We start from the raw sequence: 26,427 nt of genomic DNA, 5'->3' as shown, positions 1-26,427 counted from the left end.
ACAAATTGTCGTCTGATGCTGCAGCTAGGAAGGGATTAACTAGGTACCTAAATGTTTCTATTTACCGGCATTTCAGGCACGTAAAAAATGTGTAAATTATTTATTAAAAAAATTTTTGTATAGCACCCGTTGTTAATTAGTAGGTAACATATTTTTATTTATCTTTAAAAAAATTTAAATTTCACCACTAAGCAGAGTAAAAATATTACCATGTGGTTTTTAAAATGTTAAGCTCAAGCATTATCCACATACTGTATTTGCATAAAAAAAATAATATTACGATTCCTCATATCCCATTTAAATATCTTTATGGTACTCCATAGGTTAGATAGGTATTGGTATTTAAATTATTAAATTGTAAGCATTTACATAACTAGTTATAACTTATAAATTATTATAACTTTTATCTCAGTTTAAAGTTAAAATATCAAATCGCCTATAAATCGTACTCTTATCTTAAGAGTTAAATAAAAGGTCAATTTACTTTAATATATTAATCTTTAATCAAACAAAATTAATTCTACTAAACGCAGATTCTAAATAATGTGTGTTTGTAACACAAAGAAAATACTAACTCTCGTTATACATAATTAATTAAATAGTTATAAAAAAAAACCTAATGTCACAATCTCAGCACTCCAGGCGTTATTTACTACAATGAAAGTGGAGTACAAAATGTATTATCCTGGTATTTATAGTGCCATAATTTATTATATATCCTACCTACATACTATTATATTATTATTTTGTTCTGTACACAATAATAGGCCAATTGGTATGACTTCATATCGTTTTGCCCCTATTATGGAATGCAATTGACTAACATTATCAGTGAACCAGTGGCAAACCCAGGGGGGTGGACCCCCCCCCCCTTGGCTCATGTCATAGTATTTATTTTTATTTTATATTTTTAAAGTTACTCAGAAAACAGAAAAACAATAGGTATATAATAAATCAAAAATTTTCCTTGACCCTTGAATAAATCTTGGTTGCGCCACTGCAATGAACAAGAACATTTGGATGTGGTGAAATAATTGGAGGATTTTGGTAAGAAAACATTTTAGAGAAATTATAATGATGTAGGTAACTAGGGAACAGATGACATTTTATACTTAATTTATTCTATGATGTATACTCACACATGGGGGTATTTATTCAGTGACCAGTGTTATGAATGTTTTGACTTGTTGGTACTGTTTAGTATAATAGCATTAATTAATTGTTTAGGTTACGGTGAAGATTCTCATTTTCGAACCTCTGGAAACGATCTATCAAAATTCATTTGGTTAGGCAACGGCCAAAAATTCTGGTATACAAATTGGCTGAAAGGCAAATCAAACAATGTTCAAGACAAGCCAAAGGCAATGATGAAGATTGAGTAGAGAATTGGAATAAAGAATTGGAAGGTTTCAAATGGAACAATCAGTTTTCTTCTTTCAAAGCCAATTTTATATGTGAATTAAGCTAGACAAAAAACAAATAAAATTTTACATGATTATTATTTGAAATGTTTATTTTACATAAAAATTGTATACACTGATAGTGGTAATTAAATGATTGAAAAAAAAACCAATTTTAAAATATGAATATTACTTTAAACGTTGCCAAATTAATACAAAATAATATTAAACACAATTTATTCCAAAAATATTTCAAGAATATAAAAAAATTATAATTTGATAAAAATAATTGTGTTTAATTGATTTTCATAAAATGGCATATAATACTGATAAAAAATATACAATGGGTACACACTGCACATTTATAGTGAGTGTAGTTTCACCAAAAAAAAAAATAATACATACACTTACACCAAGTATATTGTTTGAAATATAACATATTATTAAATATGTAACACACATTTTTCAAACAGATTTAATTTAATTCAACACTATTAAGAGGGGTTAAAGAAATCAGAAATACCACAAAATAGCAAACAATAAATATAATACAATACAAATAAATATATTTCATACTAATCTTTACAGGTTACTGAATGTTGAGGGCACACAATTGTTTTTAACATTACAATCTACTTTATACCTTTTTAATTTGTGTGTATCAAAAAATTAAATCTGTTCAAAAAGTGTATGGGATTATATAAATTTTACAACTACCCTGTTGTTACACAATTAACTGTGGACGGAATAATTAAACCCTAAAAATACAATTAAATACAATGTATAGTTTCACGGATTATATCACAAAAATATGATTAACACTATTAAGTAAGCATATAACATAATGTAAAAAAAAGTTTATGGGCAAGCTCTCTTTTTATAATAAAAAGACCAATTAATATTGAACACCATACAAATGCAATATCAGTTAAGAGATACAATTTAATATTTTATGATGCTCAATACATCAGATTGCTTTATACTTTATGTTTCTTACAATAAATAGGATGAAAATAAATCAATAAAAATAAAGATGGTTACATAATAATTATTAAAGAGAGCTGAAAATGTTCATTCAAAAATTATAATACAAATTAATATTTATGGAAGTAACTACCAGACTATAATTAAAATAAAATAAAGTTTAAAAAAATTGATCTGTTTTAGTTGAAATACAAATTGTAAATAAATACACCATCTACTTAAAAATAAGTTATTCAATTTAAATACATCTAACATAAAAAAATAATATTTAGTAGTGCATAATAATAATATAAAAATTACAAAAACCAGTAAGTAAATACTTTGTTCCAACTTTTGAAGTTTAAATATTTAAAATCAATATATATATATATATATATTAAATGTCTCAATTCAAAGTGCATCATTATTATATAACAGAATTATTTTTAAAAATACTGTACAAAACTATTAAACTATATATTTTTTAAATGAAAATATATTTTAATATAGTTTCATTAATGGGTATGGAACTGAAATCTATGAAACTTGAATTATCCTAAATAAGCTTAATCAATGTAATACTTTTTCTATTATAAATCATCAATAATTGTTTATAAGAATTGATATAAAAAAAATTTTATACTATTAAATAAGTATAAATAAAAAAAAAACTTCATTGCATTAAGTTGGATGATAATCAACTAATTTGTTAAATATACATAAGTAGAAACAGAATATTGGAAAAATTATAATTTAAATAAAAATCATAAAATGTATGATGAATTTAATGAAGTGTACAAAATGGCCGCTAAACAAAAATAAAGAGATCATTAATATAGTTAAAATAAAATTCATAAACTGTTAAAATGTATAAAATATTATAACTTATTGAATAATTGTTCTTAAAATAGTTTAAAAAAAAAATAAAATAATAATTAGATAAGTCGTTCTTCCGGTGGTGGTTTCAGAACATTGTCTAATTCAACTCTAGGATTGCAATACTCTTGACAACTTGGGCTATAAGTACCTCGTGTGGCTCTTTTTTTTCGTGCCATCATTAATAGTACAAGCAAACTGCCCATTCCACCAATAAGTAGAATAAGTAATATTGGACCAACAATTAATGCTATATCTGCATAGTTATGAATGATAGGCAACTAGAATAACAAAATGTTAAAGATAAATCACATAAATTAAAAACATAATGAAAATATTAAGCTTTAATAAATAATATAAAATAAGTATTTTCATCAAAAATTATCATTGAGAGGCATCAGATACTAAATATATAGACTTTCATTTCATACATAATCAGTATTGAGTATAAATGTATTAACCATTGACGTAATTATCAGCTTAATCAAAAATAATTTTAAGTTGAATAATTTATCAAGTTATTTCTCATCTGGTTATAAGGTATATAAGGTATTTCGAATTATGGTTTATATAACAAAGGTACCATTTTTTAGTAATGGTAATTAAAAGACAAGTAAGTTAAATTAAATAAATTGAACCTATTTGTCAATTAGATGTTACCATACCTATATGTATTGGCATTTTAGAGTATCAGACAACATTTTGTGATTTAAACTTTATAATTTACCAATTTAAAAAAATGTTACCTTTTATTTAAAACAAAACTATTATTTAAAAATGTTTATTATATAACATTAATGAAATTATTTATTATCATTTACCTCAGTACAATTTTGTCCAACATAACCATTGGCACACTGACATTCATAGACTATTACATCAGTGCAATGTTCTTGGCAAAAACCTCCATTTTGACAAGGATTTTCCTAATAAATGGTATTAAAAATTATAATAGCATATTTAAATACAAAAGATTAAAAATATTTACCAGTAAACAAGGATTATTCAAATCACAAAGATGTCCACAATATCCTTTTTCACATAGACAAATAAAAGAACCTGGTGTGTTCTTGCATTCTCCACGGTGACCACATTGTATATTAAGATCGAAACATTCATCAATATCAATACTGCAATCATCGCCTGTATATCCTAAAAAAATAAAAATAAAATAAAATAAAAAAATAAATAAAAAACATAATTTTATAATTTTTTTAATTAACTTACCAGTTTCTGTACAATTACAAGTAAATTCATTAATACCATCAATACATTGTCCACCGTGCTGACATTTTTGTTGATTGCCATTATCCAAACAATCATCAATATTTTGCTCACAAAGATGTCCTTTAAAGCCCACTGGACATTCACAGAAAGGAGATTCCTGTCAATTTATTTTGTATTATTTATTCATTCTGATATAATTAAAAATAATTAATAATTATCATATAAAGACAAATATTAATACCTCTTTTTTACATAAACCATTATTCTGACACTCATTAATATCACAGAATGCTGTGTCACAAGTTGAGCCTGAAAATCCCTCTAAACATGAGCAGGTATAATTATTACCAAATTGATCTATAACATAACAAAATTATACAAATCAAATTTCAAAATTAAAAGCAATCTTTTAATTATTTTGTAATATACCTGGAATTTTAAAACAATCAGCACCATTTTTACATGGTAGATTATCACAAGTAATAAGCTTTAATTGTTCACACGTTACTCCTTCATAGTCATCTGTACAATTACATTCAAATTTACCTAACTGATCGATACAAATACCATTGTTGTGGCATGGGCTGGATTCACATTCATTAATATCAATTTCACAGCTAAAACATAATAGTTAATGTCATGAAGATATTATAATACCACTACTATACTGAATATATCATAAAAATTATGCATCTAGATACGTACATTCAAAATATTATTATTAATTATTAAATAATAACATTTATCATCCATTATGTTGTATCAATACAATGAATAGAATATATATTTATAATAATAATTTATTATTATGCCATATTACAATATTTAATATATCAGTATGATATTTCATACTATTATAAGCCTCAGGTTTGCGATGAATTGTCATTAAATGATTATAGGTAAAGGATCGCTGACTTATAATCAAAATTGTGAGACGAGTGCCTACAGAATTTTTTTTTACACTTCCTATAGGATGTATGAAACACATTTGCGCTCCGCGAATTATTTAATCGTTTATAAACACACTTTTCACCATATAAGCTGCAGAAACTTTTTTTTATTAATTTATATTTGTTTTTAGTACAGACCATAATATGCATAATTATAATCAATTATATTTATATGTAGTCTAATAAGAGAAATTTAATACATTTTATATATATTTTTATTTTTTTTTTTTTTGGTGGTTCACGTGCTCCTATGCACCATACCATGAGCGCCGCCACTGGTAGTTTTATTATGTCTAATAAGTATGCATAATAAAACATAAACAAAATGTCTGTGAATGCGTAATTTTTCAAATTATTAAACCCAAATAGATGCCATAGAATTCTAACTTAAGTCTTTATGGTTAATAATTAATACATTAACTTTAAATTATTGTTATTAAAAAATAGTACACTTACAATGTGCCTGTCCAACCAGCATTACAATGACATGTATAATTGGCAATTCCATCAATGCACTCTGCTCCATTTTTACATTGATTAGACAAGCACTCATTAATATTTACAGAGCAGTCGTCAGCTTCATAACCAGGTTGACATTCACAAACATAGGACTCAGTAGCTTCTTTACATCTAATAAGATAAAATATATTAAACAACAAATAGAAAGTGTATAATATAGTTTTTTAATTTTTACCTTCCATCATTTTTACATTCAGAGTCATAGCAAAGCAAACAATCTAAATCAAAATGTTCAATGATTGAATTATGTGATAACATCACAAAATGATCGGTTTGATTGTTGGTATTAAGTTGAGATGGTGTAAAATAAGGTAACAACAAACCACCAATTCTTATTTCTCCAAGACAACCCTACAAATTCACAACATAATGTATTAACAATTTTTTATATACATAATATATAAATTAAATACCTTATAAAATCCTCCCACAGAAGGTACATCATGTTGCATTGCATCTTCAAAATTCAATTTTGAGTCAGAATCAACTATATCTAATGAATTTGTATCTGCATCAGTCAAATATGTCGCATGTTCAACATTATTTCCTATTATATCATGATAGCGTTCTCCTCTTCCTGAGAAAACAAATTTATAATATTGTTACAAAAATATTATACATAACATATATTAAAAATATTAATCAAATAAGGATTATGAATGATAAAGGTAAAAAAACAAAAGTAAATTTAAAATTGTCTAGAAACAACTGATAATGAGAAATTTTGTATACCACTTTACTACTTTGATTGTTACAATGCTTATTGAATTGTTATGAAACTGAATTAAATGGAATTATTAATTTTAAAGCAGTTTATTTATATATTTTGATAGTCTAACATAAATGATATTATATTAATATTTTATTGATGTACCAGTTCCGAAATAAAAATAAGGTATTCTAGTATAATATAATAATATAATATCAAACATTTACCTATAAGTATGGTATTTGATGTAATTAAATCAATCCAGTTGGATAATGAGAAATTTCCAGCAATAAGGAACTGATTTGTGTCATCTATCGCACCAACCAAACCACCTTGAATTTTATTATCAGCTAATTTGAAAACAATAGTTGTCCACTCGGAATCTAAATAGTCTTTGTGCACTTGTTTAGTACTAATGGAACTATCTTTTTCCAATTTCCATGCAATTATAAACTATAAAATAGAAATATACTTTAAGTTATTGTACAAAATAATAATATTTATAATAATATGACTTATTAAATTGTAATACCCGATCTTTATAAGCAATCATAGTGAAGAACGTAAACTCAGAATCACTGATTTTTTTCTTGTTGGATACATACATGATTGTTCCACCAGTTCTAGTTCGATAACTGACTTCAATATGAGTTAATGGAATAACCTGTTGTCCTTTAATAAAGCTGTACTGTAAAAGTGGCTCAGTAGTATTTCGACTATCTAATGTAATATTGGCAACACATTCATATCCATGATTTAAATTTCTGCATTCACTGCCCAAAGGACAATCTTGAAGTTGGCAAAATTCCATTTCTTGACACTGTTTTCCTTTATAACCCAATGGACATTTACATGTAAAATCATTCCAGGTTACTGAACATACTCCATCATTATGACAAGGTTCTGAACGGCATGTATTATCAGACAAAACACCTTGTGCAATTTCATTTCGATTAAATGATACACTACCAAATGCTTTTGGTACAACTAAGTCTTTATTTTCAATTCCTAATGGATAAAACTCAACAACCATTATTTGAGATCCATTGCTTATCTATAAATTATAAACATCAAATTAAAATCATATTTATAAGCTAAGTTTTTCAAAGAACTTAATTTTTTGATTTTCAAAAACTTTTGTTAAATGAGTACACGATGAGACTAAGATGGATAATACTATTCTTCAAGTAGAATAAAAATAATTTTATAATTTATATGAATTATAAAAATTTTTTTACTCATTATTAAATATTAAATACTCAATGATTTTACAGAACATAAGAAGCAACCTGGGCAGCAACTAGTTTATTCGGGCTATGGTCAGACAACTCTAATTTGACACCCCCAATAAGTCAACCAGTGTTGTATCAATGCAACTAACTCAATGGGATTATATACATTGACACATTGTACTGTTTAACAAATTAATAAAATTAGTTACAAATTGGTTTTTAAAATTCACAAGTTAACTAAATTTTACAAGTTTTTTTTCCAGCTATTAGTATCCGTGAAGTTTAATTGTGATTTTATCTGAATTCTAAAAACCAATTTGCAATATTTACAAAATATATACATTATTTTCACATAAACTGTTCATAGTGAGAGAGGGGGGGACAACTTCACAGACATTATTTATATACTATACAAACTTATAACATTATACATTTGTAATACGGGGATAAGACATGTGGATAATTTTTGTACATACTTTTTCTAGTTCATCCTAGATTTATTTATAGTCAAAGAAAAATAAAATTTAAATAAATATAATTTTTAGTATTCATTAATTATTTATAATGATATCATGATGAACAAATCAAACATAAACTCAAAAACCTATGATAACTACATGTCTTTATTATATGGACATCTAGTATCAGTAATTATTACATCAATAAAATCATTTAAGAAAAGTAATAGGAATAATTTGTAAAATAGATAAGTTTCAGTGGTGATTAGTAAAACTAGATTTACTACTGAAAATGATTAAGATCATCTCTACATTTTGACTCTGGGTACTGTTAACCTTCAATAAGTTGTTCAGGAACAAGATAAATTTAAATTGATTAAACATAATAAATTTTCCTTTGACATATTTTAATAATTTTAGATTTCAAAATAAATATAAATACATAAATAAAAATAGATATGAATAATTTTAAATTAAGTTTATTTTAATCTAATAGTGACAAATAGAAGATAAATAAAATCCTATCACTTTTCTATCATCAAAAAAAAAAAAAAAAATATTATAACACGGTTAAAAATTAGAGGGGCATTTAAGAATGGTTTTCTAGAAAATAATAAATAATAATAATTTATCATATATTACCTGTACATCTTGAATTATTCCTTTAAAATGAGGTATTCCATCAAACTTATCAGCTGTTGTTTGACGAATATGTCGTTCTATAGTATTAGGACGAGGTAAAATGTTATCCATAACAATTAATGGGTCTGATAAATCACGCCTTGATGGTTTAGAAGATGGAAAACCTCCCAAGTATAAAACTTGGACATCAAGTTGACCTGTTGCACTTATAGTTTTTCTAAAATATTCTGTTCCATTGATTTTTACTTGAACTAATGTTATATTACGAACAACCTAAATAAATATATTTATTATTATGAATTTACTTAATAACAATACTAAGTACAATAAATAAGTCAAAGTTTATGACTTTAAAATCATAGGTTTACTTGTATTAAATGGTCATGTCCATCATCTAGTTTTACCCCTCCAACAGTGTATGATTCAGGAGTGGCATTAAATTGTATTCTAACTAATAGTTCACCACCTTCAAGTTCAGCTGCAATATGAGTTTCTTCAGAAAATGTAACCATTCCTGGCATAGATCCTAAATAAAATATAGCTCCTCGTGTTTGACGTGTTCGAATAAACATTGATATATCCACAATATTTCTAACAGCTCGTTTGGCAACAGCATATACGTTTACTGTGACAAGACTATTAGTGATATTTTCATGACCAAATGTTGCAGCTGGGAAACCTGTTTCAAAAAATGAAATAAATTTATAAATTATGACTCAGACTGTCTCATAAAAAAAAAGTACTGCATTTTGACAAAAACCAGGTATTTTGTGCATCTCCCCACTGCCCCACACCTAATACTACAACCACATTTGACCTAACACCAGTTTGTAGCTCAGTCTTCAAATGCCAAACAGTATCTTTCTTTTGTGAGACAGACTATACGTTTTTTTAATATTGCATCTTTTAAGTACAAAAAAAAAAAAAAACTTACTGTATTGACAAGTATTTCCAAGATATGGTCTTTCACATGTACAACTGAATGTTTTCCATAAATCAGTACAATGACCAATATTATGACATGGATTGGGAAAGCATTGGTCATCTCTTTGACATCCAATATCAACATTAGTTAAACCTATAGTTGAACCTACTTTATCATCTGGTAAAACCTAAAAAAATATTTAATTATATTCTAGTTAGTATTTTATATTTTTATTCAAAATATAATTGTTTTTCTAACCCATTGTCCATTTATAAGCAGATTCTCAATACAGCCAATAAAGAATGGAGGTCCGTGAGGTAAAAGCCTCAAATTTGAAATAGTTCCACCAACATATGTAGTAGGGAAACTAGTATGTGTAGGATTAGCTCCTTCATTTAAACTAATAGGGTAAATAGTTTGTTCTTCATTTGCAGACAATACTAAATGTGATGAATTAATAGCAACAAAAACCTTAATAGTAAAAAAAATAGTTTAAAATATTGATTTTTAATTATTAAGTTTTTTGAACGGGATAGTTTACCTTTTGCCATTGGCTGTTGTTAAGTTCAGAACCAATAAATACTCCTTCCCACTTATTTAACAAACTTGAATGCAAATTCAAACGGCCTTTAACCAATTCTAATATGTAAAATGTAGATCCACCACCAATTGCTAATAGACCATTTGGTAATGTTGTTTTAAATCTAAATGATATGTCATAGCCTTCATCTCTAGTGGTGTTGACCACAATACGAGACTCACCAGTTAGTGACATAGTAGTTGTCTAAAACAAAATGATTGAAATTAATAAATTAGTTAGTCTTTTTTTAAATTTTTTATTTAACTAACTTTATCACATATATGACCATGAAATCCATATGGACAAGTACAATTATAGCGATGTTCAGTCTCATCAAACAAATATGGTCTACAAGTTCCATTGTTTAAACATGGTTGTGGACCCTGACATCCAAATAATTCAACAGAACAATTTTTACCACCATACTTTGGTATACAATCACAATAGTAACCAGCACGGCGATCAATGCAAGTGCCATGATCACAAGGTCTGTAAAATAATTATTTTTAAGTAAATACCACATTAATACAAAAATATTAATTTAATAAAATTCAAATGAATCATTTAATATAAATTATTTATAAATCATACTTGAATCTTTCACATTCATTAATGTCAATTTCACAATATACGCCTTCATAACCATCTTCACATGTACATATATAACCACCAATTCTATTTTCACATTGACCAAAAAGACATGGACTGCTTTCACATTCATTAATATCAATTTCACATTTAATACCCGTTGTACCAGGTAAACATAAACATTCAAATCTGAAACATTTATAGGAATAATATTATAAGTATATTATGCACTATATTAATAATATAATAATATGTATTCTGTGATATTAATTATAGGACATATAATAACAACTTACAAAAAAATCAACTTTTAGATATCACAATACATAAACCAGACTTAAAAAAGCTTTAATAGTGAATAAATTATGATTCTTAAATATGTTAGGAATTTAAATGAAATAACAAATAAAATTAAACAATTATCATATTACCTATTATGTTTGAAGTGAATTAGTTATTTGGATACCTTATGTATGTAGTTATATATATAAATTTTTAATTAGTCTAAACTTGTAGAAGAAAAAGTAAAATGTAGTAGAAGTAAGTGATAAAATAAAATTTAAGAAAATAGATAAAAATAAAATAACTTTAAATGTAAAAGATAAATAATCCTATAACAATCAATTTTTGTATTTATCATAAAAATGAATGAAAAATATCTTCATAAATTGTATTTACCCATTAGCCGTAGCATAATTGAACTCTTGTTGAAATATTGCTGATAAGTTATTGTTATCTTTTTGATTGTATAATGATATATTAGAGTGTTCAAGACAAGTGCCCCCAAATTGGCAAGGATTACTTTCACATTCATTTATATCAACTTCACAATTTTTTCCTAGAACAAATATTTATACAACAAATATAATAACTAAAATTAAAATACTTGATAATAATTTACTATTACCTGTATAACCAGCATAACACTTGCAAGAATAGTCTTTTATTCCATCTATACACGTGCCATTATTCTCACATAGGTTATGTATACAATCATTTATATTCAACTCACAGTGATTTCCTACAGTAAAAAAATGTTAACACTGTTGACTATAGCATAATAATATTTATTTATTAATAATAATTGTACATGCCTTCAAATCCTGTATTAGTACAATTACAATCATAACTGTTAAGTCTGTCAATACATAAGCCCATATTTTGACACGGAGAAGACTAAAACCATACATTTATTTTAATTAAAATATTTTTTTTTATTAAAGCAATAGATATACTAACTTCACAGTCATCAATATCTGTTTCGCAGAGCTTTCCAGTAAAGCCAATCGGACAAGAACATGAAAAAGATGCAATATTATCAATACAAGTAGCACCGTTAAAACAAGGATTTGAGTTACATTCATCGACATCAATATTACAAACTTTACCTAAAAATAAATTATATTGTTACAATACATATTTTAATTTTAATTTATTCAATACATACCAGAATACCCTGGAGGACAAATACAATTAAAACCATTAATTTTATTCTCACATGTAGCACCATTATAACAAGGTTGTGACAAACATTCATCAAAATCTACATCACAATTGTCACCAGAAAATCCTGGACGGCAAAAACATTGATAACTCCCTAATATCATTATTAGAATAAAATACATATTATAATAATAAATAAACATTATAATTAAAATAAAAAATAGTTTAACAAACCATTAGTATTAACACAAATTCCATAGTTGCATACTTCTTTGTTGACCTCACATTCGTTTATATCTTGATCACAATTTATACCTAAATATTTATTTAATAAAAAATAAAATTTTTAAACTTAGTAGGTATTTATTATTATATCACCTGTAAAACCGGGTGTGCAATGACAAGTATAACCATCAGAACTTTCTGTACAAGTAGAGTTATTTTTACAAACACGATCTCGACAATCGTTTAATAACTTTGAACAATTTTCTCCTGTATATCCTTCAGGACATTTGCACTCATAAGTATTAATACCATCAATGCAAACTTTTCCAATTGGACAAGTTCCCATTAAACATTCATTGATATTTACTTCACAATTTTTACCTTCAAATCCTAAAGTAAAATATTTAAAAAGATTAATAACTTAAAAGTTAAAGATAATTCTAAAGTATTTACCTGGAGAACACTTGCAGTAATAATCTTTAAGTGAGGAAGTCTTATGTAAACAAGTACCATTATTCAAACAAGGGCTAGGATTTTTAGTACAAGCATCATATGGTAATTGACAGTAAGCACCCATATAGTTATCGGTACAGTTACACCGAAAACCATTAATAAGATCATGACATATTCCACCGTTTAAACATGGATTAGACATACACTCATCAATATCTATTTGACATGTCTGACCTATAATATTTTAATTTTATAACATAAACATAAATATTAAAATGTATAAAATATCTAAAATAAAAGAAATAGAACTGTTTGATTTTTTAACTAAATTTACACTCTATTCAATATAAGAAGTATTCTTTACAATGACTAGTTTTTGTCTGAGGATGCAAAAGCTAGAAACCAGGATTACTTCTTTTATTAAATAAAGTACAGTTAGAAAATTATTTAAAATAAGCATTATTTGTTTTTTAAATTAAATGATTAATATTGATTATAACATTTTTAAACTAATAAATATACTCAATTAATACATGTATAAACGTATATATTTATCTTATAATGATTAAAAATGACTTGTATTTAAACATAAATATCTGTAGTTGTTTACTTAAGTGAATTAATAATCAACTTAAAATAAAATGATAATAAATTGTGTTTACAATATTTTCCGAAAGAATATGAGTGCAGTTTTTAATTTTATTATAGCTCAACACAACAGTATCCATCAAAATACTAAATGCGTGCATCCCTTATAACACATAAGTTAAATGTTTGTTATATTCATATTCTTTCGCAAAATACAGTACAAGTGAATGGTTTTAATATATTGCTATATGCCTAAACATAATGAGAACTATTTGCAATGCTAAGAGACAAAAATAATATAGGACATGTGATTCCATTGTAACAATATTTGGCATAATTAAATAATTGTAATATAATATTATTTGATTTAAAAAAATTAAAACATAAGATTCAACTAATATCAATTTCTTAAATTTTATGAAATCATAAAACTTTTTTTTATAAATTTAAAAAAATCTAAAGAATTTTTAACATATTTTTTATTATTACCAGTAAAACCTGGGGGACAATCACAACGAAAACTATCAGCTTGTCCTCCTAATGGAATGCAAGTCCCACCATGAGTACAAGTGTTTGGACTGCAAGCATGACCAGGATCACGTTGATTACATTGTTGCCCAGACCAACCAGGTTCACATTCACAATAGTACCCACCAGCCTACAAGTGATAAAATAATGTTGGTGATACCATAAACGTGTAAAGTGCTGTGATTTTAAAAAAGAAGCACACAATATGTTTAAAAACAGTCTTGGCTATCATAATACTTAAGGTGTTGCTGAATAACATAATAAATATCAATAAAAGAATATTAAACAAGATTTATTATTTTATTAATCAATTGTATTATATTCTGTCATATTTAACATAATATAACAACGTATAAAAATTACTAGAATATTTTAAGTATTAAAATATATTTATTTGAAAATATGAAAATGTTTAAAATTTTGATCAACTATACTTTAACTAAATGATAGCCACTTCTGTACAAAAGAATTAGTTTTTATTATAAACGTTTACTATCAACATGAATCAACTCACATAATCATGACAAGACACAAAATGCTGACAAGGGTCTGAATTACATTTTATAGTCATAGTCATTTCACAATTTCGACCAGTAAAGCCAGTAGGACATTTACATTCATAATTAGATCCTTGGGATATACATGTGCCAGAATTCATACAAGGTGTGATCTTACAACCATCATCAGCATGCGAACGAGCCACTATAATACCATGCTCACAAAAAGCGCCTGTAATAATATTATCTCAAAACTATACTCATGCAATATTGTGCAATAATAAACTACTCTTAATTTTAAAAAATGTCTAGTATTAACAAGTGATGATAAACATTTTCAAGTCTTTAATTAAAATTAACTAACAAATATAACATTATCATATACATATATTAAAATCATAAATTAATTGAATAAAAATTTCCTATAATAACTATTCAACAAAAACAACTTTTTTTATCTTTTTAAGTATATAAAATAAATACCTGTGTATCCTGATGTACATGAACAATTAAATTGGCCATTTGGCAATACACCACATGAACCTCCATTTTGACAAGGATGGCTACTACAGACTGTTATTTCAGTGCAATTAGGAGGAATACCTAATAATTAATTAAAAAGTAAATGAATAAATAAACAATTGTAAAAATAAAAGGTAGGTATTAGTATATTTTCTTTAAACATAAATTATTTTTCAATTAGTATAATACATGGCTATGTTCAAATTGAATTTATAACAAATTAACAAGCAATTCATAAGTTTTTAAGGTAAAGTTTAGTTTTTAAGTAATATTGTTTTTCAATATATGCTGTATTAAAAAGTATACACTTACATACATTTCATTGGTTAACCTAAATATAAAAATAACAAAAACTTTATACTTGGCAATTCTTTCACCAAACACTCATTATTTCAAAATTTAGAATTGTTTTTGAAAATATATTTTTTACATTATTTTCAAATTAAATAAACAACACATTTAATCGCTTATAATTTTTCAAGTTATTTACTTTTTTGAATACAAAATACATATATAATTTTATAATCTGTTGCAGAATATTTTTTGTAATAATTCAATACATAAATTATAAAATGCAAGCGAATAGTTTATAATTAACAGTATTTAAAATTTAGGTGAGCAGATAGTGATACCGGATATCCTTGAAAAATATTGGTATACTACTAACCTCATCTAAACTTTAAAAACATATAACAGTTACAACTATTTGGTTGAATTGTTCGGATTTTTCATGCACAGTTTAGAATTAAAATGTCATTATATATTTGTTATAATTAGGTACCTACATAATATAAATATTGAATAAAACCATGGCTTTCATTAAACAATAGGTTTTGCATTTTCTTTAGTAGCAATATCATTACGAATAATAGAACACTTGTCTGTTGTTAGCCAAAACAGTAAAAACTTAAAAATTATAACAATAAAAAATATTAAAATTGTGTTCAATTTATGTAAAAAAATTAATGTATTTTGAAACAATGAATGTTGAATTATAAAATAATCACTCTATATAATAATGATAAAATAAATTTAATACTAAGAAAGCAATAGGTTAAATAACTAATAAATTAATCACACTGTAAATGCCAAGAATAAAAGTAGAACAACTAGGGTTGTTAAGTTCACAAAGAAGTGTTTATAAAACATTAACACAATACAGTACATCTCGGTATATACTCAACAAAACTATATCAGATTCTGATATATCATCAAACGAGAGTAAAACAATAACTGCCCAGTGTTCACTAGTTCAATATTGTATCTGACCACTGTAAATGGTAAGATCACCGTTTAACAATGACGCCAATTTATAAATAATAATATTAACATAAACATAATAATTATAAATAATAAAATAGAAAAAATCAACATGTATATTGTATACTCTGTTCCAAATAAGAAGACTTGTGCGCAAACGACCTTATTACGTGCCTAACCTATCAGAGTAGATCGTCTGCCACCACCATGCGGCAGTTATCGTGTCAACTGATACGACATGCAGCTTATTAGTAAAGCCCCCCTCCATGCGCGAACACGTGTCTTATTATTTAGAGTAGAGTATAACAAAACCTAGGTTGAGTTAATTATTATAAGGGCTCGGATTTATATGTAAATACATATTTTTACTGTGGCTTGATAAATTAAATTAGGTAAGTGATAAATTCGTTTCAATGGATTTCCATTTAAATGAACTATATTTTATTTTACATATTTTTACATATTTCTCAATAGTTCTATTTTTTCCTTCATATTTTAACAATTTGTTCATTTGTGATTTATTAAAAATTATTAATTATATAGGTACGACTGTATTTTTTAATACAGACAATTTTATTTCCAATGTTTCCAAAAGTACAAAATATTTGTAGTAACAAATGTTCGATATTTATGACCTCGATAAACGATAGATAACGATTGAAAATTTAAAAATGCATGTTATCATAAATTGTAATTAAGATAATTAATGTTTTAATTTTTTTAGTTTTTTTTATTTATATCTTACAATTTGTAACACCTTTTTTAAATAATTTTACTATTTAAAATATAATTTGTTTCATTAAGAACTCATATGGATATATTATATAATTAAATATAAATATATAAATCATATTAGTAAAATACATATTCTGAGATTTTTAGCACATATTTTGGTAGCATAAATACATATAAATCCGAGCCCTAATTATTATAAGACCACAAATATTCAATTTTCTTTTTTTTTTATGAAATAAAAAATAAATTATACATTATGATTTATGAATTTTCATTCACTAACAAAATATACATTCAAGAATAAAAATGCTAGGTGGTTATAAGAATAAAATATAATTATAAATATTTATTTACCGGTAAATCCTGATTTACAATGACATGAATGTGATGCTACACCATCAACACAAATTGAGTTTATTGGACATACAGCAGTTTCACAATCGTCCACATCAATTTCACAATTTCTACCGACAAAACCTAGAGCACAACGACATTCATATGCTCCAACTTTATCTCTACATTGGCCACCATTTTGACAAGGATTTGATATACATTCATTTAAATCCTTTATAATATATAAAAATAAAAATGAATACTTATATGACATTTAATATTAAATAAAAATATTTACTATTTCACAATTGATTCCTCCAAATCCCGATTGGCACTGGCAAGTATAACTTCCATAGTTATCAAAACAAACACCATGATTGAAACATGGATTTATTTCACACTCATTAATATTTGTTTCACAATTTATTCCTTTATACCTAAATGCCAACAAATAAATATTAAATCAATGAATTAAAACAAATAAGAACATTTTTAATACAAATTTACCCAGTTTTACTACAAGCACATGTATAATTATTTACACCGTCAATACATATACCTCCGTGTTGACAAGGACTTGACAAACATTCATTAATATTTATTTCACAGTCATCTCCTTTAAATCCTATAATAAAAAAAAATAAATGCATAGTATATTATTAAATAATTTATAACCATTTATAATACATACAGAAATTATAAAAATGAATTTACCTGGTGCACAACTACATTCATAACTTTTTCCTCCTGGTGTTAATTTACATGTACCATTATTTCTACATGGATTATTATCACAAACATGTGCAGATAATTCGATTTCACAAAATTTACCTAAACAATAATATTAAAATAAATAAATATTAACAATTAAGTCTATATAAATAATGTTAGGTCAAATTCCAAATATATCACCAGTAAATCCTTGATCACAATGGCATATAAAATCTTCACCATATTTTATTTCTTCACATAGACCATGTATACAACGATTATTATTTTTTAAACATGGAGATCCTGAAATATAATGGTTATTAAATTATAATTCATAAAAATAAAACATTAGATTTACCATTATCGATTTCACAATTATTTCCAGAATATCTAGGATGACAGATACAATGGTATTTATTTTGCCTAGGAACACATACTCCATGCATCATACAAGGAGCATGAAAACAGTAATCGATATCCGTGCCTGCAAAATAATAGTTTTGTATAAAATATACAATATTTACATAAATAATTGGTACTTATTAGTGATAGTGATACAATTTTATAGTAAACTCAATCATAAACAACAGCAGGTCAACACTTACTATGTAATTTTAAGACAGTTTTGTTATCTATAAAATCAAATAATATAATTATTATGGGCAAACCTCATTATACTATTTTATCTTAAAAATTTCAAAGTTATAATTGAACCTTGATAACTCAAACCTCTATAAGTTGAATTTTCAATAACTTGAATTTTCTTTTCGCCCTCAATCGATTCGAGTTATCGAGATTCCACTGTATATTAACACAATGAGTTTACCAGAAAATTTTATATGATAAGTACTAAATTATTTAATATTAACAGTACATACATGACTGATTTTTTAAAGGACAATTTCCCCAAACAACTTTATAAGCTTGATTTAATGATGAATTAAAAATAAAATTTGGGCCTTCTAATAAACAACCTTCAAAACCACCTCCTACTCTTAATCTAGATTGGTCAGTAGTAATTTCAGAATTTAAGATTTCTGAATTAAATGTTGAATTTGCGATAACCTAAAAAAAAAAAACAACAAATTATGATATCAGTATGTATTTCAAATAATGATGAATTATTTTAATTTTAAATACACAAAGTTATTTACTTGTTGTGAGCCATCAATAGAAATTGTTAATTCTCCAAGCTTATAAATCATATTAAAATTATGCCAAGAATTATCAAAAAAATTCCCCTGGATTTTAGATTCAAAATGTTTGTTTTGGAGAAATGTAGTGAATAACAAGCCATCATGAAAAACATCCACTGAAATTTGAGTATAAGGCAAGTCTTGTATTTGTGAGAATATTTGTCCTCCAGAACATGTCCTAAAGCTGAATCCTATGTGTTTGTACAATGAAATGGGAGGAAATAAATTTAACCATGATGAACTATTGAAATATCCTTCTCTATAATATGCGCCTCCAGGCCTCTGAGTGTTTGTGCATATCAAATGTATAAATACATTTACTGAAAATAAAACATAGAATTTATTAGTTCCATGTAACATTATAAATGCTATATACATATATATAATATTAAATATATAATATATTATTTATTTATAAAAAACATTAACAATCTATAAACAGAAAATAATACAAGTCAGTTATTAATTTTGAATTAATTTTTTAAAATTATGTCGTATAAAGAAAGGTAATCGCGATTATGTGATAATAAAGGTTATACTATAATAATATAATATAGTATTATTACATTAATTATATAAATGACAAATTCATGTTGATTAAGACTTAGAGGAGGTAGTCGAGATAATGGAATTAAAACTCGTGGTAGTCAGGATAACCGAAAAGTACCGATCATTGTAATTTATTTCCTATTTTAATCATTAGGAATATCCTTAACATTTTTAGTTAATCCATTAATTTATCCAGTCATGAAAAGCTTGTCACATGTCAATCTATTGTATTTTAATACAAATAAAATAACAAAAAACATATGCCACTGGCTATACATTCCACTTTATATAACAATGAATGCACATAATTAATTTTATTTACAATAAAATGAATAAAAAATACTCTATAGACCTGACCATACATTTTTATATGAAAAATGTCATGTTACAAGTTAAATTAACCCCAACAAAAACCAAACTGTGAAAAAAGGACAAGTTCTAAATTAGTTAGTAGTAAAATCTACATGGTGGCTAAGTCTGCTATTTTTTTAATTCATAACCTCACTGCACTCCTATATTAAAGAGCAACACTCCTCTTTTATTTGTATTGTTTAATACTTGGCCAGTTTCTGAATGAGACATAAACTAGACTTGGCTGCAATGTAGATACCACTTCTATAATTCGCTTTATTTTTTAAGAATAAATCTAAATCTTTTTCTTTTTTTCTGAGTTTTTTTCTCCCCATCACTCACGTAAATCAGAAGTGAGTACATTATAATACAATGATGTTTATGCTTCATTTATAATTTGGCCAAGTATTAAACAATACAAATAAAAGAGGAGTGTTGCTATGTTCTATGTATTTTTTATATTTTTAAATTACTGCAAAAATAACTTATGAGAAACCTTACATGGAAATTTCAAACTTTAAAACTGAGCATAAAAATGTTATCAATATAAATGAAAAACAACTAAGATTATTGAAATTTCATTGTGTACAGAAAATGTTAATTAAGTAATAATGGAATGTTTCCAGTTTATATGACTAATATTATTAAATAATAACAAATTAATTAACACTGTAAGAATACAGGAAGAATCATAATTATATACTTAAATACTTAATATTATTAAATTTTCAATTTCAATCACTTGTATAAAAAACCTCGTAAAAAAACTTTATACTAAAATTTTCAAACCTTTGGCATAAAATTAAAAATTGTAGAAATTTTTAACTACAAAATAATTTGCAAATATTTGTGATTTTGATAAGTTTAGTAAAAATTTAAATATTTAAAAAAAAAAAAATGTAACTATATTATACCTTAGATAATTTTAATTAAGTAAGAGCATTGAAGTACTTCATTCAATTTTAAAACTATTTTATTAAAAGTAGAAAATTCAAATTTTTATAATTTTTACATAAAACACCACAATATTTTGAAAATAGTTTCAAGTCTATAAAATAATAACATAAATATTTGATAAAAATTCAAGACTGCAATTATTATGTATCTTTGAATTAAGTACAACATAACCAAATTAAATTTGTCGAAAACAATTTTATGTAAAAATATCAAATTTTTTTTAAACTTTAATTTTTTTGTTCTTCCAGATTATTTTGAAAACTACTGGAAATTGTTTACCCCTTAAAGTACCAACTACATTAAATTTGCTAAAAAATCACTCTCTTGAGTTGAAAATGTATGTACTTAATTTTACTGCTCAAAAAAGTATGAACAGAAACGCAATAAAAAATAAATGTATAGGTAATATTTATTTATAGATATATACTATACTTATATGTGTAATCACAGCTTTATAACTGGAAATAAAACCAAAGTTCTACATATATAAAGAACATTTTTCATGTATTAAGTATACATTTAAAATACATATAATTATAATATTGTACCTTAATGTATAATATATATTACATACTATATACATATTAACATGTGTTACTTACATAATTTTTAATCATATTAATTACTTAGTTAATGTTTTACTTTATGTTTAATATCAAACTTTTAATCACATCAATTTTTAGCAGGTTAAGTTTTCTTAAAAATAAATATTTAACACGTTGACTGTGTACTGACGCCAGTTGGCATCATGAAGATCATTCAACAATGTGTTTGACACCATTAAGCGTCCAATATATATTTAAAGGAAATGGTTTATTATTTCCTACGCGTTTTCTGAATGTTACTTTTTTATTACTTAGCGTTATTAAACGCATGTTTTAAAATACAGGAGAACTCTAATTATCCGAACACCAATCAACCAGACGAGAAAAAAAAGAAAGTCGGCTTTTTTAAGTTTTAAAATATGTCACATAATATAATTAAAGCTTATTTTGTTTCAATTAAATATTTTAATAAAATTATTTGTTTATGGTTAAGAATTTTAAATTATATTACATACATATTATATAACCTTTTATATGTCATAGGTATGTCAATCATCCGGATATTTGCTTATCCAGACCACCCCTGACATTAATTAGTCTGAATAATTGGGGTTCTACTGTATGTATTTATATGCCATTTGAACATATGACCATATAGCAACAATTTTTTATGTTATTTTTAGAAAACTGACACACACACTGGGTGAACTGCAAAAAGACAAATGCAGTCAACATCTTAATTTAAAGAAAACTGGACCAAACTTATTTTTTAATAAATTATTAAATAAATGAAATTCCTAATAATAATATTGAGAATCTTAATTTAATATTAAACATTATAGGTAATAAGGTTTAACTATGTTTACAGATACAAAATTATAATAAGCTTAAACATTTTAATTCTAATAACAATAACTTCAAATTATCATAAAATTAAAATTAAGTATGTCAAATTATTTATTGTTTAAAAATCGGGAAGCAAGATAAATACCTAAATTGATAGGCTCCTAAGTCCTAATTTTTCTATATAGTAAATTATTCTTATTTTACTTAAGAGGATGTCTTATCAGCATGTATTGTCTTTGTCATACATTACAACAAATTGGATTTAGTAATCTACTTTATGTTATTAGCTTTAATATAAGGAAATTCACCAATTATCAAACTTAAAGGAAAAAATTATCTAGGGTATTGAGAAGACATATTGATATTTTAATTTTTAAGTGAGTTTTGTATAATAGTTATGTTAAATATTAAGCCTTTGAAATAAAAATATCAATTAAAGCCTATGTGATATTTTATGTTAGTAAAATAGAGATAACACATTAGGGTATGCCGTAGGTATTCTAAAAATGCATATCATTAGTATTTCAAATCATTATTGTAACAAACTAATAAGCAATAATAATTTTGTTTAATGTAATTAAAACCAATAGATGCAAGAGTATAGGAATAAAACTCGCAAATACTTCATATTCACTTAAGTTTTACTTAAAAACAAAATAATTAAACTAGACGTTAATTGATCAGAGATATTCAAATGTGATAATCCCCATTAAGCATTCAGTGATCATTGACACAACTTATTTTTCTTGAGCACTTAGTACTTATATTTTGGACTGAACACAATGTACAAAAACGTTTAAAATGTATGTCAGTATTAGGTACAACTCACCGATTAAAATAATAGACCGCATTGTATTTCTTCAGTGTTTACACAGACGTAGCATAGTTTGATCGTACACGACGTCGTAATAACTGTTGTTGTACGTGTCGCTGGAGTGTGTGCTACGATGTTCTGGTACACAGCAGCAACAGTGGACGTTTCACAACACAAGTGGAAAATATTTCTTTAATGAAAACAATACATGCATGCAGCGTACGATGAGTCGGTTAATTACTCATGTAAAATAACCAACTTCCATCAACAAAAACTACACCCCACAACGGAAGATAATAACGTTAACGTAATGAATAAGTATGAGTATGTAGTATGACACCGTACTCTGTAATTATCAACTTGTGTTATTATAATATGAATTAACAAATAGCGATAAACGGAAAAAGATAAACATTGGAATTTTGTTTTTGTTCGATTATCAAAGATATTAAAAAAAAAAATTCTTCTTAACTACAATCTTCTAAGACCGTGGTTTCTTATTTTTAACTGTGGTCACCTGTAGTGGTGATATCTTATCACTTATTGGACAAGTGCTCATAAGGTATAAACTATAATTCATAAATATATTTTAATTTTTAAATGTATTTTTATACTTCTGTGTTTTAAACTTTCGTTGAATATAAAATTATCGTTATCAATATTTAATTTTTGCTTTTTTCTACCACGGTGGCACGGTCCACGAGCAATAAGCATGTTTATTTTTTAACAACTATTTTGATTTCTATTTTTGTATATTATTTGTAATTTGTAGTGTTTGACGTCTGTACCTTGTTGAAAATTTAAATTCTTAAACTTACGGAATACCAATCTCTGAACAAAGATTAGTAATACAATTATAATTTTTTTAAAAATGCGTTGTTGTGTATGTTCAAATAAGACTTCTAAAACTTCTAAAATAAGTTTGTTTGGTATACCAAAAACTGATACTTTAAAATCTGAATGGAAAAAGGCCTTAGGTGTTCGTCTTACAGCTAGTTCAAAAGTTTGCCGTGACCATTTCAAAGAGGAAGACATAATTGATACCTGGGTTTCTGGACAAGGATTAAACAAATACACTGTACATATTAAAAATCATAACAATTTATCTAATTGTCCAGTAATTTATTGAATAATAATAATTTTTAGATTTCTCTAAAAAGACCAAAACTTCGTAATGGCGCGATTCCTATCAATTTGAGGTCATTTTGTACTGATTCATCAGTGTCTCAAGTAATTATATTTTATATTGAAAGTCATTTATGTACAAAACTAATAAAAGTTGTATAATATAAAATTTTAATTGTTTTAGAATTTTGAATCAAGTGTTGTACAAGTTAAATCACCAAATGAGGTTTTAATTTCAAACATAAACAATGAACATTGTTATTACAAAGTTAATGTTAATATAACTGACGATACATCATCATTAAATGATTATACATTAATGCCATCTTCACCAGAAATAATAGAAGTATATAATATTTATAGTTTATTAAATCCTCGGTGCCTTGAATTACAATAATCATATAATAATGTAATATATTAATTTTATAGGTAAAACAAATTACATATTTTAAAGAAATTGTAGATCAAGTAAATGTATCCAATATTCCTAAAAAATGGTTTTATGATTATGAATGTGCAACCAAAAAACATAAAAGCATAAGTTTTCATAAATTGGGACCAGTCAGAGATGATTTTACTAGGAGTATAGAAAAACGATTAATTTTCACTGAAGGTATATTTTAATTTTTTAAATAATATGAAGTTCAAAATATTATATATGATTTCATTATACTTATAAAATTTAAATTATTTTCAGATTTACAATTATTGCTTTTTGTTTATAACAAGAAAATCAATATATCTGACATAGGATACATTTCTGAAGTGAATACTGTGTATACATATGCAAATTTATTAAGTATAATTAAACAATTTGATGAAACTCTAGTATGTCAAGGTGCAATACCCTCAAACACAATAAATGATATTAATTCTTCGTACGGCTACCAATTTGTTGAATCGTATGGAGTGTGGAGACATGTAAAATGCTGCACAATTCTAACAAACGATTATTCCAAAAATCGGTTATTAATTTTTAATTTAAATAATATTCTATTATATTTTCTAAAACTAATTATTTATTATTTTAAAATTTCAGTAATATGTGTGTTTGGTGTAGACGTTTGTGGTATATAATAAAAAATAGAAGGTTACGTATGAAAAATAACTTAACAACTCGGGTATTCTTTTCTCCAATGCAACAAAAGAAATATCAACAAATTAAAAGTCAAAAACTTTTAATGAAACAAAAATATTCTAGAGCAACAAAAAGAATTATTTTCCTTCAAAATAAGTTGAACGAAATAAAAACAAAAGTCAAAGAAATCTCTGGATCTAAACTCAAAGAGTTTTCAGATCTAGATTTTAAAATATTATGATCAATTTATTATGATTCTGAACTGATGTGTATCAGAGGAATAATTTTGATTGTTAAATTGTGCTACAAAATTTAACTGTTGCCTGCACTGAGGTACATTAAAGTTACAAATAGTTGGATTATTGGTAATACTAAAATATCAACTAATTTGGTAGCTGCTGCTAATTTCAGTGGGTATGCTATACATTCTATTTAGTATTTGATATGGAATTATATATATATATTGTTACAGTATGTTTGTTTATCTTATCCCTTTCGCTACCATTGTCCATTGCAATGGACATGACTTTATTTTATTTTTCATAATTTATCATGTATACAAATTGATTATATTACGCATATATATTTATCTAAAACTAGTA

At 25.4% G+C, this 26,427-nt stretch overlaps 2 protein-coding genes and 1 long non-coding RNA gene across 4 annotated transcripts; 2 read left to right on the top strand and 1 right to left on the bottom strand.

Annotated features, from left to right (window-relative positions):
- Positions 1–930: 930 nt before the first annotated feature.
- LOC126550660 (uncharacterized) lies at positions 931–1,798 on the top strand. The gene is made up of 2 exons (XR_007604739.1): positions 931–1,047; positions 1,228–1,798. It is a non-coding gene; the product is annotated as an uncharacterized LOC126550660 (long non-coding RNA).
- Positions 1,486–23,786, bottom strand: LOC114126165 (protein crumbs). Of its 2 annotated transcripts, XM_027990051.2 has the most exons (38): positions 23,638–23,786; positions 19,519–19,880; positions 19,243–19,429; positions 18,723–18,848; positions 18,566–18,667; positions 18,368–18,484; positions 18,161–18,278; positions 17,952–18,090; positions 17,675–17,885; positions 15,287–15,406; positions 14,821–15,035; positions 14,268–14,436; positions 13,191–13,424; positions 12,891–13,127; positions 12,747–12,827; positions 12,517–12,666; positions 12,309–12,457; positions 12,164–12,245; positions 11,977–12,090; positions 11,748–11,907; positions 11,073–11,258; positions 10,751–10,970; positions 10,443–10,685; positions 10,160–10,372; positions 9,911–10,088; positions 9,345–9,655; positions 8,977–9,249; positions 7,177–7,698; positions 6,872–7,097; positions 6,349–6,512; positions 6,111–6,286; positions 5,873–6,046; positions 4,896–5,083; positions 4,708–4,823; positions 4,467–4,623; positions 4,228–4,391; positions 4,061–4,165; positions 1,486–3,520 (listed from the first exon to the last, which is right to left on the bottom strand). In XM_027990051.2, exons 1-38 carry the CDS (start codon positions 23,657–23,659, stop codon positions 3,299–3,301), a joined length of 6,933 nt encoding a protein of 2,310 aa, XP_027845852.2. In that variant the 5' UTR covers positions 23,660–23,786; the 3' UTR covers positions 1,486–3,298. The 2 variants fall into 2 exon arrangements, with proteins under 2 accessions (XP_027845852.2, XP_050058567.1); XM_050202610.1 differs by lacking the exons at positions 14,268–14,436; positions 14,821–15,035.
- A 577-nt stretch (positions 23,787–24,363) lies between these two features.
- LOC114126166 (uncharacterized) lies at positions 24,364–26,149 on the top strand. Its single transcript, XM_027990053.2, has 6 exons — positions 24,364–24,700; positions 24,769–24,852; positions 24,932–25,093; positions 25,177–25,360; positions 25,445–25,712; positions 25,787–26,149. The coding sequence occupies exons 1-6, from the start codon at positions 24,494–24,496 to the stop codon at positions 26,064–26,066; spliced, it is 1,185 nt and encodes a 394-aa protein (XP_027845854.2). The 5' UTR covers positions 24,364–24,493; the 3' UTR covers positions 26,067–26,149.
- Positions 26,150–26,427: the final 278 nt, after the last annotated feature.

The sequence above is a fragment of the Aphis gossypii genome, chromosome 3 (assembly GCF_020184175.1).
Source record: "Aphis gossypii isolate Hap1 chromosome 3, ASM2018417v2, whole genome shotgun sequence".
Classification (NCBI taxonomy): domain Eukaryota; kingdom Metazoa; phylum Arthropoda; class Insecta; order Hemiptera; family Aphididae; genus Aphis; species Aphis gossypii.
The sequence above is the reverse complement of the archived record's forward strand: the minus strand, read 5'-3'. Positions and strand labels throughout refer to the sequence as shown.